General features: G+C 40.1%; 1 protein-coding gene across 1 annotated transcript; it reads left to right on the forward strand.

Moving 5' to 3' along the window:
• The first annotated feature begins 457 nt into the window (after positions 1-457).
• LOC121318552 (bisphosphoglycerate mutase-like) lies at positions 458-12,550 on the forward strand. Its single transcript, XM_041255338.1, has 3 exons — positions 458-614; positions 2,146-2,759; positions 10,727-12,550. Exons 2-3 carry the CDS (start codon positions 2,159-2,161, stop codon positions 10,903-10,905), a joined length of 780 nt encoding a protein of 259 aa, XP_041111272.1. The 5' UTR covers positions 458-614; positions 2,146-2,158; the 3' UTR covers positions 10,906-12,550.
• Positions 12,551-13,164: the final 614 nt, after the last annotated feature.

A 13,164-nucleotide genomic window follows, 5' to 3' on the forward strand; every position in this document is an offset into this window, starting at 1 on the left:
GACAAGGGGCCAAAGACCAAAAGGCACGATCTCCCATAGTTTGTAATTTTGTTCTTGGCAGGGAAAGGAGATCATTTTTAGCTGACTGCAAGTTGCCTTGGAGGATGTAGCAGTAAAGCAGATCCTTGATGTAAGATGGACCCATGCCATTCAAGGCCTTGAAGGTCAGCAGCAAGATCTTAAAGTCAGTTCTATATTTAACTGGTAACCAGTGGAGAGATGATAAAACTGGTGTTATATGATCATGCTTTCTTTTTCTTTAACTCAAGCAGCAGAATTGTGAACGTATTGCAGTTTCTCGGCATCAAACATTGACAAAATGTATTTTATTTGGGTCAACCACTTCTGACATCACACGCACACACACACACACACACACACACACACACACACACACACACACACACACACACACACACACACACACACACACACACACACACACACACACGTTTGCATTTGTGGGGACTTCTCAGTGACGTACTGTGCAGTGCCGTTATCTCTATTGGCCAGGCACCGTGTCACTAACTGTGCAGTGCTGGGCATTGTGTGCTAGTGTTTACAAGTCGGAGAGTAAAGCGAAAACCGCACCGAATAAGGGAAACACTGTAAGGGTAAGTCACAATATAGCGGCAGTTGGAATTCAAAGACATACCCGTTTTGTAATTTAAAATTCAGACCAATTACAGGTCATTTTTATATTCTCATGTTATTTATTACTATAAGAATACAGTTGTAAGCAAGGCTAATCAACCACCGCAGTGCGGAAAGGTGGTCGACAAAAAGTAAAGGTGAACGAAAGCTTTTTACGTGGGCGAATAGAAGTAGCCTGACAGCAATAATATCTCTGATAATACAGTAGTACCGGATCCGCGGAATATATTAATTCATTAGGGTCTTTTCGTTTTGTATTGGCCAGAACTGAATAATTATTATTAATAGTAATGTAAAAGATAATCTGTAAAAACGTTAATAATAATAAGGAGAAATATAACATATAAATAATGCTCAGGGCCAGTTTAAGTGTGTTGACCCTTAAGGTAAAGTTAGAATTTAAGGATATATGTCATATGAAAATGAGTGACGTAATACCTTAGCACATATACCAGTAAACCAGGGTGTACAATCACAGCCCTGTCGGGCCATTCTCCCGTTTAGTAGGTAAAATGAGATAATGAACTACCTGTATTACCTTTTTTTTTAAAAGCTGGGTTTTGATTAGTTAGAACTGGCAGATTATGAAACCTTTTTTTTTTCTCCAGCAGTTTTAGAGGTGTTATTTATTTATTTTAAAAAATATTTAAAGCACTGTTTCTAAGAGAATTCACACTTCAAAAAACATTTCTTGTATGTCAGCTTGTATTGACAGCATGCTTGGCTTTCTCTGTATTTGAAACCTGATGGCTACCATTGCGCTATTATGTGCAGTAGTAGGAGGTTATACATTGTATTTCAAGCTGTTTATGGTTGACCTTGGACTTACATGCTCTCTCAACACACCTCCTTCCCTGCGATGTGAAAATACAGCCATGCTTCTATAACTTGCACGTTAGCTAGCTAAAGTGCAGGAAGCAAAATAAATATTAGTATTTGTTTTGCAATGCCTGGTTTAAAATCAGTGTATCAATTTTCAAAACAGTCAATGCATCGACAAAGTATGCATACTTAACGCTACATTTGTAGATGTGGATAGTTCAGTAGTAAGCTAAGCATTAGTACAATACTGAAATGTACTAAAATCATGCATATTACCAATGGCAGTGGTCCGTTTGCAGACAGGAGCTAATCAGATCCAAGATGCAAAAAGCGAAAGCCGTCTGTGTTTTTATTTAAATCCTCTACATGTGCTACAGTAGCTACTGTTTTTCATTATTCTCTTCAATTTCAACACAGCTGAGCTTAATAGCACTAGAACTTGAAATCAGCTTGAATGCAGAGTTAAAAACAATGCACATGATTACTAATCAATAGTAATCAAACAATCTGAGGTATTGCTGTATCCATGCATCACCCCAGCCTTACACATGCAGTAATTGGCTACTTTTTTTTATTACGGATAGCTCAAACTTTGCACTGACAGCCGCTGTGGGGGACTCGAATGTTACTGACAAATGAACTGATCTTGTCTTGTTTATATTTCAACAGGGTGCCTGCCAGCATGGCGAAATGCATGCTAGTTCTGCTGAGACATGGGGAGGGGGCGTGGAACAAGGAGAACCGCTTCTGCAGTTGGGTGGATCAGAAGCTGAGCTGCGCTGGGGTGAAGGAGGCCCAGGACTGCGGGAAGCTGCTGAAGGAGCTGGGCTACGAGTTTGACCTGGTCTTCACCTCCATCCTGAGCCGCTCCATCCAGACAGCCTGGCTGGTTCTGGGGGCCATGGGCCAGGAGTGGGTGCCAGTGAAGAAGTCCTGGAGGTTGAACGAGCGGCACTACGGCGCCCTCATCGGGCTCAACAGGGCTGAGATGGCTCTGAACCATGGCGAGGAGCAGGTCAGGATCTGGAGGAGGAGCTACGGGGTCATGCCTCCGCCCATTGATCAATCACACCCTTACTTTTTCGAGATCTACAACGACCGGCGGTACGAGACCTGCGACCTGCCCAAGGACAAGCTGCCCCGGACGGAGAGTCTGAAGGAGGTGCTGGACAGGCTCCTGCCCTACTGGGAGGAGGTGATCGCTCCGGAGATCAGAAAAGGGAGGAGGGTTCTCATCTCGGCACATGGGAACAGCACCCGGGCTCTGTTGAAGCACCTGGAAGGTACAGTGCTGGCATACTCCTATATGAAAGAGAATACTCAATTAATTCCTGCCTTGGGGAGAGTCCAACGAATAGCAACCAGACTAATCCCAGGGTTTAAAGGAATGAGCTAGGACATAAGGTTGAGGGAATTACATTTTTTTTTACCCAGAACAAAGAAGATTATCTGGGGGCAGGGGGCAGGGATGGAAATGACTCACATTGCATAGCAGTCTGATCCATTCAGCAGTTCATCACTGTGGAACAGACCACTCTCCATTGCTTTTGCCATTGCCTCACATGAAGTGCTTGCATGCAGCAGAAGAAAAAGGTGCTTTTCTTTTTAACCATTAACGTTTAGCTACAGGATAGTTTGTACTGCATGCATGTAACATATGAAATGAAAGGCCACAGAATTTCCTTTCACAGTATGTAACAGGATCAGGCATACTACATATATATCTATATCTATCTCTCTCTCTCTCTCTCTCTCTCTCTCTCTCTCTCTCTCTCTCTCTCTCTCTCTCTCTCTATATATATATATATATATATATATATATATATATATATATATATATACAGTACTGTGCAAAAGTTTTAGGCAGGTGTGAAAAAATGTTGTAAAGTAAGAATGCTTTCAAAAATAGACATTTTAATAGTTTATATTTATCAGTTAACTAAATGCAAAGTGAGTGAACAGAAGAAAAATCTAAATCAAATCCATATTTGGTGTGACCACCATTTGCCCTCAAAACAGCATCAATTCTTCTAGGTACACTTGCACAAAGTCAAGGATTTTGTAGGCATATAGTCAGGTGTATGATTAAACAATTATACCAAACAGGTGCTAATGATCATCAATTCAATATGTAGGTTGAAACACAATCATTAACTGAAACAGAAACAGCTGTGTAGGAGGAATAAAACTGGGTGAGGAACAGCCAAACTCAGCTAACAAGGTGAGGTTGCTGAAGACAGTTTACTGTCAAAAGTCATACACCATGGCAAGACTGAGCACAGCAACAAGACACAAGGTAGTTATACTGCATCAGCAAGGTCTCTCCCAGGCAGAAATTTCAAGGCAGACAGGGGTTTCCAGATGTGCTGTCCAAGCTCTTTTGAAGAAGCACAAAGAAATGGGCAACGTTGAGGACCGTAGACGCAGTGGTCGGCCAAGGAAACTTACTGCAGCAGATGAAAGACACATCATGCTTACTTCCCTTCGCAATCGGAAGATGTCCAGCAATGCCATCAGCTCAGAATAGGCAGAAAACAGTGGGACCCTGGTACACCCATCTACTGTCCGGAGAAGTCTGGTCAGAAGTGGCCTTCATGGAAGACTTGCGGCCAAAAAGCCATACCTCAGACGTGTAAACAAGGCCAAGCGACTCAACTATGCACAAAAACACAGGAACTGGGGTGCAGAAAAATGGCAGCAGGTGCTCTGGACTGATGAGTCAAAATTTGAAATATTTGGCTGTAGCAGAAGGCAGTTTGTTCGCCGAAGGGCTGGAGAGCGGTACACGAATGAGTGTCTGCAGGCAACAGTGAAGCATGGTGGAGGTTCCTTGCAAGTTTGGGGCTGCACTTCTGCAAATGGAGTTGGGGATTTGGTCAGAATTAATGGTCTCCTCAATGCTGAGAAGTACAGGCAGATACTTATCCATCATGCAATACCATCAGGGAGGCATCTGATTGGCCCCAAATTTATTCTGCAGCATGACAACGACCCCAAACATACAGCGAAAGTCATTAAGAACTATCTTCAGCGTAAAGAAGAACAAGGAGTCCTGGAAGTGATGGTATGGCCCCCACAGAGCCCTGATCTCAACATCATTGAGTCTGTCTGGGATTACATGAAGAGAGAGAAGCAACTGAGGCTGCCTAAATCCACAGAAGAACTGTGGTTAGTTCTCCAAGATGTTTGGGCCAACCTACCTGCCGAGTTCCTTCAAAAACTGTGTGCAAGTGTACCTAGAAGAATTGATGCTGTTTTGAAGGCAAAGGGTGGTCACACCAAATATTGATTTGATTGTAGATTTTTCTTCTGTTCACTCACTTTGCATTTAGTTAATTGATAAATATAAACTATTAACATGTCTATTTTTGAAAGCATTCTTAAAGCATTCTTACTTTACAGCATTTTTTCACACCTGCCTAAAACTTTTGCACAGTACTGTGTGGGGAGCTGAGCTTCTAAGCTTTCCAAGATACAACCCCTTTCAGTCTAGCTGTTACAATGATGGAGCTTTTACGCTGCCTTAATAATATGTGCATAATCTTCAGTGCACCGGCGCCCCAAAATGAATGGGGCTGAGTGTACTGAGTTTCTATAATCCTTAAAGATAGTGACCGAGAATCACGTACAAGAGAATAAATTCTTGTGACACTTAAAATATCCATCACTACTTTTATGTATTTATTTTAACTAGAACTACTCAGAATGCGGCTCATAGTGCTTTCTTCACTGACACCCACTTTAGAGACTGTTGTAGCGTTTCAGGCATTCTAAATTGGGGGGAAAATACAGTAGCTTGGTGTCTTCAAATATCTCTGTGGGATTGTCCTGCATTGAAAGTTGCAGATATGTGGGAGCAACTTGGAAAATGTGCGATCCCTGCAATCCTGTGCTGAAATTCAAGCCCTGGCATTGTCAAATCAAGTTCCAATTAAATCCTGGAATAGGTGAAATTGCTATACAATAGGAGTCTTATTTCCATCTCTGTCTAAATTCTTAAAAGGACTTGACTAAGTTAACCCTAACCAGTACATTAAGCACTGCACAGATACTAAGACTAGAGGAAATAGTTGGAAATTCAGTGGTTAAAGACTTAGAACAGAGAGTGGTGGTTTAAGAGAGTGTTGAGGGGATGAAATGGGTTACTTGACAAAGATTTGAGATTAACCAGCTACTGTGAACTTGTGGAGCACTGATTGGCCGAATGTCCTTCTCTCATTCTTGGGTTCTTATGTTTTAAAGGAGTAAAAAATTGTGTTCAAAATTACCCTTCAATTAAGCTACCCCAGTTTAAGGAACACTGTGGTATGAAAATAGATTTAAGAGGGAAATTAAACTTCCTAATTTTTAATTAGAGAATGTGCGATTATTATAGCATAACTTTATGATCTTGCTGAATGTAATAAGACATTGCTTTCCATTCCAGCATATTGCAAGAAAACAAATACCCTGCAATCCCTTTAAATGAGTTCTAACCAGAGCTTTAAAATCTATTTTCTTTTATCATTAGCACTGGTTCGCCTTTTTCATGTTTGTTGAAGAGTATTGTATAGCCTACTTAAAGCAGGGATGGAAAATAAGACTCCCATTGCATAGCATTCCAGGTTTTGCTATGAGTTTAATAAGCCTGAGCTTGTTACCTACACACTCTTGTATTAAAGTCTGGAATGGGTGAAACTGCTTTGCAGTAGGAGTCTTATTTCCACCCCTGTATTCAGGACTAACTCCAACGTTGGAGAATGATTTGGATAGCAGTCCACAGTTCTTGTGGTTTACACCGCATTTAATTTGAAACGCACTGCATTTTCCTTAAAGAGGTGTTTGATATTCTAGCCTTTTCCAGAGCCGGCACTTCGTTAGCATCATGCGTTTGTGTTTATAACAAGGTGACCCAAGGTAACAGTGGATGTATTGGAAATATTTATCATAGCAAATGCAAGCCATGGAAACAAACTTATTATACAGCACTTTAGCTAGTTAAACATGTGGTTGATGAACCATCCACTGTTTCAGTTTCCTCATTCTTCCAATGATTGCATTACTCTTGCTGTTGGATAACCCCTGTATCCTTGCAAGGCAGTATTGTTAAAACAGTTTCTTAGCTATCATTAGCAGAATGCATTTAGGTATTTGTTTTCCAGATTTCTTTAGTCTTCTTTTGGAGGAATTTGTCCTGCAGATACAATACAGTAAACTGACATACCTGACCATACATAGTTTTCTATGCACAGTATGGCGTTGGGGTGTAGGGGTGTGCAATTTTTAAAAGGAACTTCTTGTCCAAGGGACAAAATGCTACAAAAATCTACTTGTTCTTCTGAAAAATCTACTTGCCCCCTCACTGTCCCTCAAAACACATGCACACAAATAGAATATAATTTTGCTTTTATTAAACAATGAGCACAATCAATTTGCGATTATTAATAATGTTTGCTTCATGAAATCAAATAAAGAAAACGTAATTCAGCCCAAACATACTTGCCAAAACTGAGCCCATCTCATTTGTGTGCATTACACCTAGCAAAACAAAAATAATAATTAAACTAAAAAGATTCAAACTACGTCAGACTTTACGCACCTGGCCAATAGTAATACCTTTTATTATGAGGTACAGCATTTCAGTATCTTAGGTTTCGTGTTCATATATTCTCTGACTTTAAAGCATAGCATTACCGGACAGCATACTGAATTGCTTTACATAACTATAATACTTACCGACCCAAAAGAAAAATAATATATTTTTACAGATGTTGCTGAGTTGACAGAAATCTGATGGTGAACTTCTTCACATTACACCCTGTTAAAACAATTTGGTGTAAAATGAAAACCAGACACGGTACTTATCAAATTTGTTCTGATCCTACTTCATGAGAGTTGTGGCTATCACTGATATAGTTACAGTCTTTAGGTCGGAGATCACAAAATTACACTTACGGAGACATTTCTACAGGAAAATAAATCTTTAAGTTTTAAAACTTATTTTTTAAATTCAAACTTGGTACTCGTAGGTTATATTTCATCATAGAGTGAAAATGTTCTTAATAATCTTCAGGTTCAGCTGTTTAGAAAGTCAGTTATGTCAGTCAGATCTCAAACAGGTAGAATGTTCACTGGAGAAGAAGGGTTAAAGGATTGGTTTCTAAACTACATTACCCAGAAGAACAGCGATGGCACTGGTTTCCTGTATTTCCATTGGATAAAGAGAAAATATTTTGTTTTGTTTTGTGGGCGTTGAGCTGTCGGTCTCACAGCGCAAAGTTGTATTCAAAATAATTAGTCAAGGTATATCTTTACAAACCTACTGCCAACCACCCGATCAAGTAGCTTAATACTTAATACATAAATACATTGCTAAACCGTTACATATAAAAGTTTTTGTCATTTTTTTGTTAAATCAGCAATCAGCCTGGTGCCCTGGTGTAACCAATCACTGCCTGGCCCGCAGCTAATCGCATAGGAATCGCTTCGAGTATGCGCAGCTACGCTCTTCATCCAAGATGGCCGACTTCCTGTTTCCACCCACCGTCGAGTCAACCCATCCATGGGGAAGTGTACCACCCTTACCCATCGCCATTTCTGGTCAGAAGGGAGCTTTACAGCATTGATTCTTTCTATCATTATCACAAGCACTCGAACATGTTTTAATCACTAAGCTTTACTACTATCTGGTTTTGTACTAGCACTTGATTACTCCAGTTCTGGAGCACTCAAACATGTTTTAATTCACAATCCCAACCCTGGATTGTTCACGGCAGCATATTTAAATGTGTTAAGGTATTGGTTAGTCCGAGCTGCAGCACTAGTTTTGATTTGGCACATATAACCCAGACAGAAAGGCTAGACAGTTTGTGTTACAGTAGGCGCTCTGTAACAGAATCTGTCCTGATATTTACAGTCTGAGGTCCTGTCCTGTATATAGTACAGTGGTTGCTCAGGGTTACCTAGCATTTGGATTTGTTGACCAGTGTGAAGGCCGGCATACACTCCATTGTTCAACTGTCTCTCAACTAAAAACTCAAATTATCACCCGATCAATACACTGCCATTACCCATGAGCACACTGTAAATACACAGCCTGATCAACACATTGCTATCGTCCATCAGCAAACTATAAACACACAGCCCGATCAACACACTGCCATCGTCCATCAGCAAACTATAAATACACAGCCCGATCAACACACTGCCATCGTCCACCAGAGCATTATAAACACACAGCCCGATCAACACACTGCCATCGTCCATCAGCAAACTATAAATACACAGCCCGATCAACACACTGCCATCGTCCATCAGCAAACTATAAACACACAGCCCGATCAACACACTGCCATCGTCCATCAGCAAACTATAAATACACAGCCCGATCAACACACTGCCATCGTCCATCAGCAAACTATAAACACAGCCCGATCAACACACTGCCATCGTCCACCAGAGCATTATAAACACACAGCCCGATCAACACACTGCCATCATCCATCAGTAAACTATAAACACAGCCCGATCAACACACTGCCATCGTCCACCAGAGCATTATAAACACACAGCCCGATCAACACACTGCCATCGTCCATCAGCAAACTATAAATACACAGCCCGATCAACACACTGCCATCGTCCATCAGCAAACTATAAACACACAGCCCGATCAACACACTGCCATCGTCCATCAGCAAACTATAAACACACAGCCCAATCAACACACTGCCATCGTCCATCAGCAAACTATAAACACAGCCCGATCAGCACACTGCCATCGTCCACCAGAGCACTATAAACACACAGCCCGATCAACACACTGCCATCAGAGCACTATAAACACACAGCCCAATCAACACACTGCCATCGTCTATCAGCACACTATAAACACACAGCCGGATCAACACACTGCCATCATCCATCAATGCATTATAAACACACAGCCCGATCAACACACTGCCATTGGCCATTGGCAAACTAAAAACACACAGTTTGATCAACATCCATTTTTAGCATTTTATCACCTGCCAACAAGGTCAGCGATGAGGTCAAAGTTCAGTTGATTTGAACTCGCAGTGACGCTGCCAGTGACTGTCATTTTCGAATAGGAGAACGTGCCAGCAATGATCACCTAGTTCTTAACAACGGTCGAGCAATAGACTATAAACCAGCCTGACTAGATTTTGCATTTCAGTGGCCGTTTCCCTACTCTCTCCTCAATTTGTTTTAGTGCAACCCACCTTTTTCCATCATTTGAACCTGTAACCAAATATTTTTTACATTAGACCCCACTGATGTGATCCCAGTGAATTGATCCCAGAACTGCATCGAGGATCCCAGTGAATCAGCAAAACAACATGTTTTAATGGTAACCAGTGGTGTAGTGGGAAAAAACAGAAATGGGTAAACTATCCTATTTAATGTTCCAGGCTGGGCAGTGGCATGGTAGACACTAAGGGTGTGCAGAGATGCCTTTAGATTACATGCATGTCATTCATGGTGGATGTGCAGAATTGTGGGGTAAAGGTTAATCAGAAAATATCCTGCCCATCACTAAATGCACCCAAGTCGCTTTATATAATACATTGGAATATGCCTTGGCTTCAACCCTTGATGTAGCCAGGATTTGCTTATCACAGGAGAGTAGAAGTGAGTAAGCACTTTATTCTTTATATGAGAAGTGGGTAAGCTCAGTTTACACGTGTTTAAGTAAACCGTTCCATACACCACAGCTGTGTGCCTGTCTCTACTGCACTTCCAAATGTGTCCTCTGGTCCTGGTCTGTCTTCTGTTTGAAGCAGTGACAGTGGTTGATCCTCTGCTGGGTATGAAATGGGTTATGTAGTCATGTTATTGAGGCAGAACCCCCCCCCCCCCCCCCCCCCTTTAACTCAGCTGACCCTTGTTCATATGTGAGTCATAGGAAAAGCAGTTGTTGTTATTTAGAATGAGAGTTGGAGTCCTCTAGCTTTGGCTCTGCTCAGTAAACAATCTCTGCTTTCAGTGTCTCTGCCCTCATCATGTGACTTCTCAGAAGTGCAGGACTGTTGGAGAGTGTTGGGTTGTGAAATGTGTAGAATAAAAAAAAAAAAAAAAAAAACCAACAGCAACAAATATACTTTTACCATTATGTGTGCATTTGTCACGTAAGGAAATTTGACACTTTATAAATTGATGCTAATTCATATTGGGTAAGATTAACCGGAATGAAGTGGAATACAAAGCTGGGATGTGTCTCTTTACGGAGCATCCTGTTTATTTTGTCTAGGTATCTCAGACGAGGAGATTTCCAGCCTTACCCTGCCCACCGGGGTACCTGTTGCCTTGGAACTGGATGAGAACCTGCGCCCCACCAAGCCTCACAAGCTGCTGGGAGACGAGGGGGTGATTCAGGCAGCGATTAAGAGAGTGGAGGATCAAGGGAAGGTCCTGGTCCCAGCCCAATAGAACCCTGTTGCTTCATAGAGACACTTTTTCTTTCTGCTGTTAAATTAATATATTTACACATATACATTAGTTTGTATGTGTGTGTGTGTGTGTGTGTGTGTGTGTGTATATATATATATTTTTTTTTTTTGACATGGTTACTGTAATAATGAATCAAATACACAGCAGAGACGCTGGCTTATAAATGACATGTGAAAATAAACAGAGCGCTTAAAAAATCCTTTTGGCTAGAGAGTAACCTGAGGATGAATGTGGTACTTTTTCACATATTTGAAGCAAGTTATGTGAGGTGGACTGTGGAGACCCCTGATCAGATGGAAGTGGAGGGAGAGAGACTGCTTGTGCTTCGATTTCAATGCAAGTCTAACTTTGCAAAGCTTGCCTTTAAACAAAAGTTAGGAGAGTGTCAAAACAAAAACTAAGACTATGCAAAAACATTCTTCGTTTGGTACAGATAACAACCAATACTTTTTTTTTGCCTATAAATTGTATTTCTAGCAGTCTTTATTTCAATATTCAGAAACATGCCGCTATACAAAGATATAAGACTTGCCTTGCATTACTTGCTGTAATTCATGTTTGTGTCTAGTGTTCAGGGTTTTTTGTCATCATTGCTGATAATAACAGCTTTTGCTATGAGAAATTGAAGTCGCATTAAAATATGTTTTACAAACTTTTAAGAAGTTACAAAACCAGAAGCCAACTTCTCATTCGTCTTTGTTTACTTTTAATTGAAAAGCTACTAAAAAAGCAACGTTGTTTAGAGCTAAGTTATGTGTATATGTGTTATTGTATGTTAAGTATATTTCTGAAGATAGAAAGATGGTTTATTTAATTGCACAGCACGGAGTCATTGAAATGCAATATTATATGCAGTGTTATGGGATTATGTAGGGACATTTTTAATTTAACACATCTACATCAGACAATATGAAGAGTGCACTTACTGTTAATTTTAACACTTTCAGGAACGTTGGTACCTCCTACAATGAGCTCAGTTGAAGAGATAAGGTCTTCGAGAATTACTTGAATTTATTTATTTATTTATTTAAATTATAAAAAGTTATACAAAAACACTTTGTTTCCATGCCCTAAAGGTAGCTTCAGCCACATGCACACAAGTTTCCGTGAAGCTCATTGTATTAACTTGCAGCAGGGGGTGGTTATCAATACAATCTGCAAGCTCGGCTGAAGCTTAGGAAAGCAAAAGAAAAATGTAAACAAATGCCAAAGGGAAAAAAAAAAAAAGATTTTTCCTTTTTGTGGTTGGTGCTATTTTGATAGCTCTATTTGTATCAGAATGGGTTCACAAGGTACAGCATGCCTCAACCTTTTGCAAAACCTGGGAGGGAAAAAAACTAATGTTTTGTGGTGTTTTTTATTTTATTTTTTATGCTAACATCAGTGTTTTTTTAAAAATATGTATTTGTGTACCTCTGGTTATGAAGTAAGCATTATAAAATTGTAATAGGCATGTAGATATGTTGGACTCTGGCAATACTAGATGAGGTTTATATCTATATATATATGTGTGTGTGTGTGTGTGTGCACTTTGGTTTAATGTTCATTGATAAAAAAAATGCCCTTGCTGTCTAATTACTGTATTGTAATGCCCATTTTATTAAAGCAAGACCAGTTGATGCCTCTTCAGTTTTTTGTGCGTTTTGTTTATTGGGGTTACTGTTTTTTTAAGCTTAGTACGTGGTGTGCATGGTGTTACTCATCTTACAGACAACTTACTAAGGTATTCTGAGTCCCAGAAATGAACTTCTATTACACATAAAAATGGGTTTTTGTTTTTTTAACTGTAGACCTATGCTGTATGTTATATTCAGGGGATCCCTTAAAAAAGTTCCCCACAGTAAAAATACAGCAAAGTGTAATAAAGCACAGTGAAAGCATAGGTAAGCATTGTAAAGCACATTTAAAAAACAAACAAACAAAAAAAAAACATGCTGAACTAACCTTTATAAAAGTTTCCCATAGTGAAAACACATCAAAGTGCAATAGAGGTATGGTGAAGCATATTATAACCATAGCAAATACATGTATACACCGGAAAAGATGTTCTGGAATCTTGACAAATCCTTAACTGATCATTTTATTTAACTTATTTTGAATTCACAGCAAACTTAAGGCTAATTCATTCTTAATTGCCCTACAAAGCTTGCCATTTTGCATACAACCAGTAGAAGGAGCCAAACATGCATGCTTTTCCTATTAGAGAGAAGACGTGTTGGTGCTGCAGAAGGAATGTAG

The sequence above is a fragment of the Polyodon spathula genome, chromosome 7 (genome assembly GCF_017654505.1).
Source record: "Polyodon spathula isolate WHYD16114869_AA chromosome 7, ASM1765450v1, whole genome shotgun sequence".
NCBI lineage: Eukaryota > Metazoa > Chordata > Actinopteri > Acipenseriformes > Polyodontidae > Polyodon > Polyodon spathula.

What these genes read in the sequence shown, in the direction of transcription:
- LOC121318552 (XM_041255338.1), top strand. Translation starts at nt 2,159, where the DNA reads ATGGCGAAATGCATGCTAGTTCTGCTGAGACATGGGGAGGGGGCGTGG. An exon ending in TCTGTTGAAGCACCTGGAAG is followed by an intron (nt 2,760 to 10,726) that starts GTACAGTGCTGG and finishes TATTTTGTCTAG; the next exon opens with GTATCTCAGACGAGGAGATT.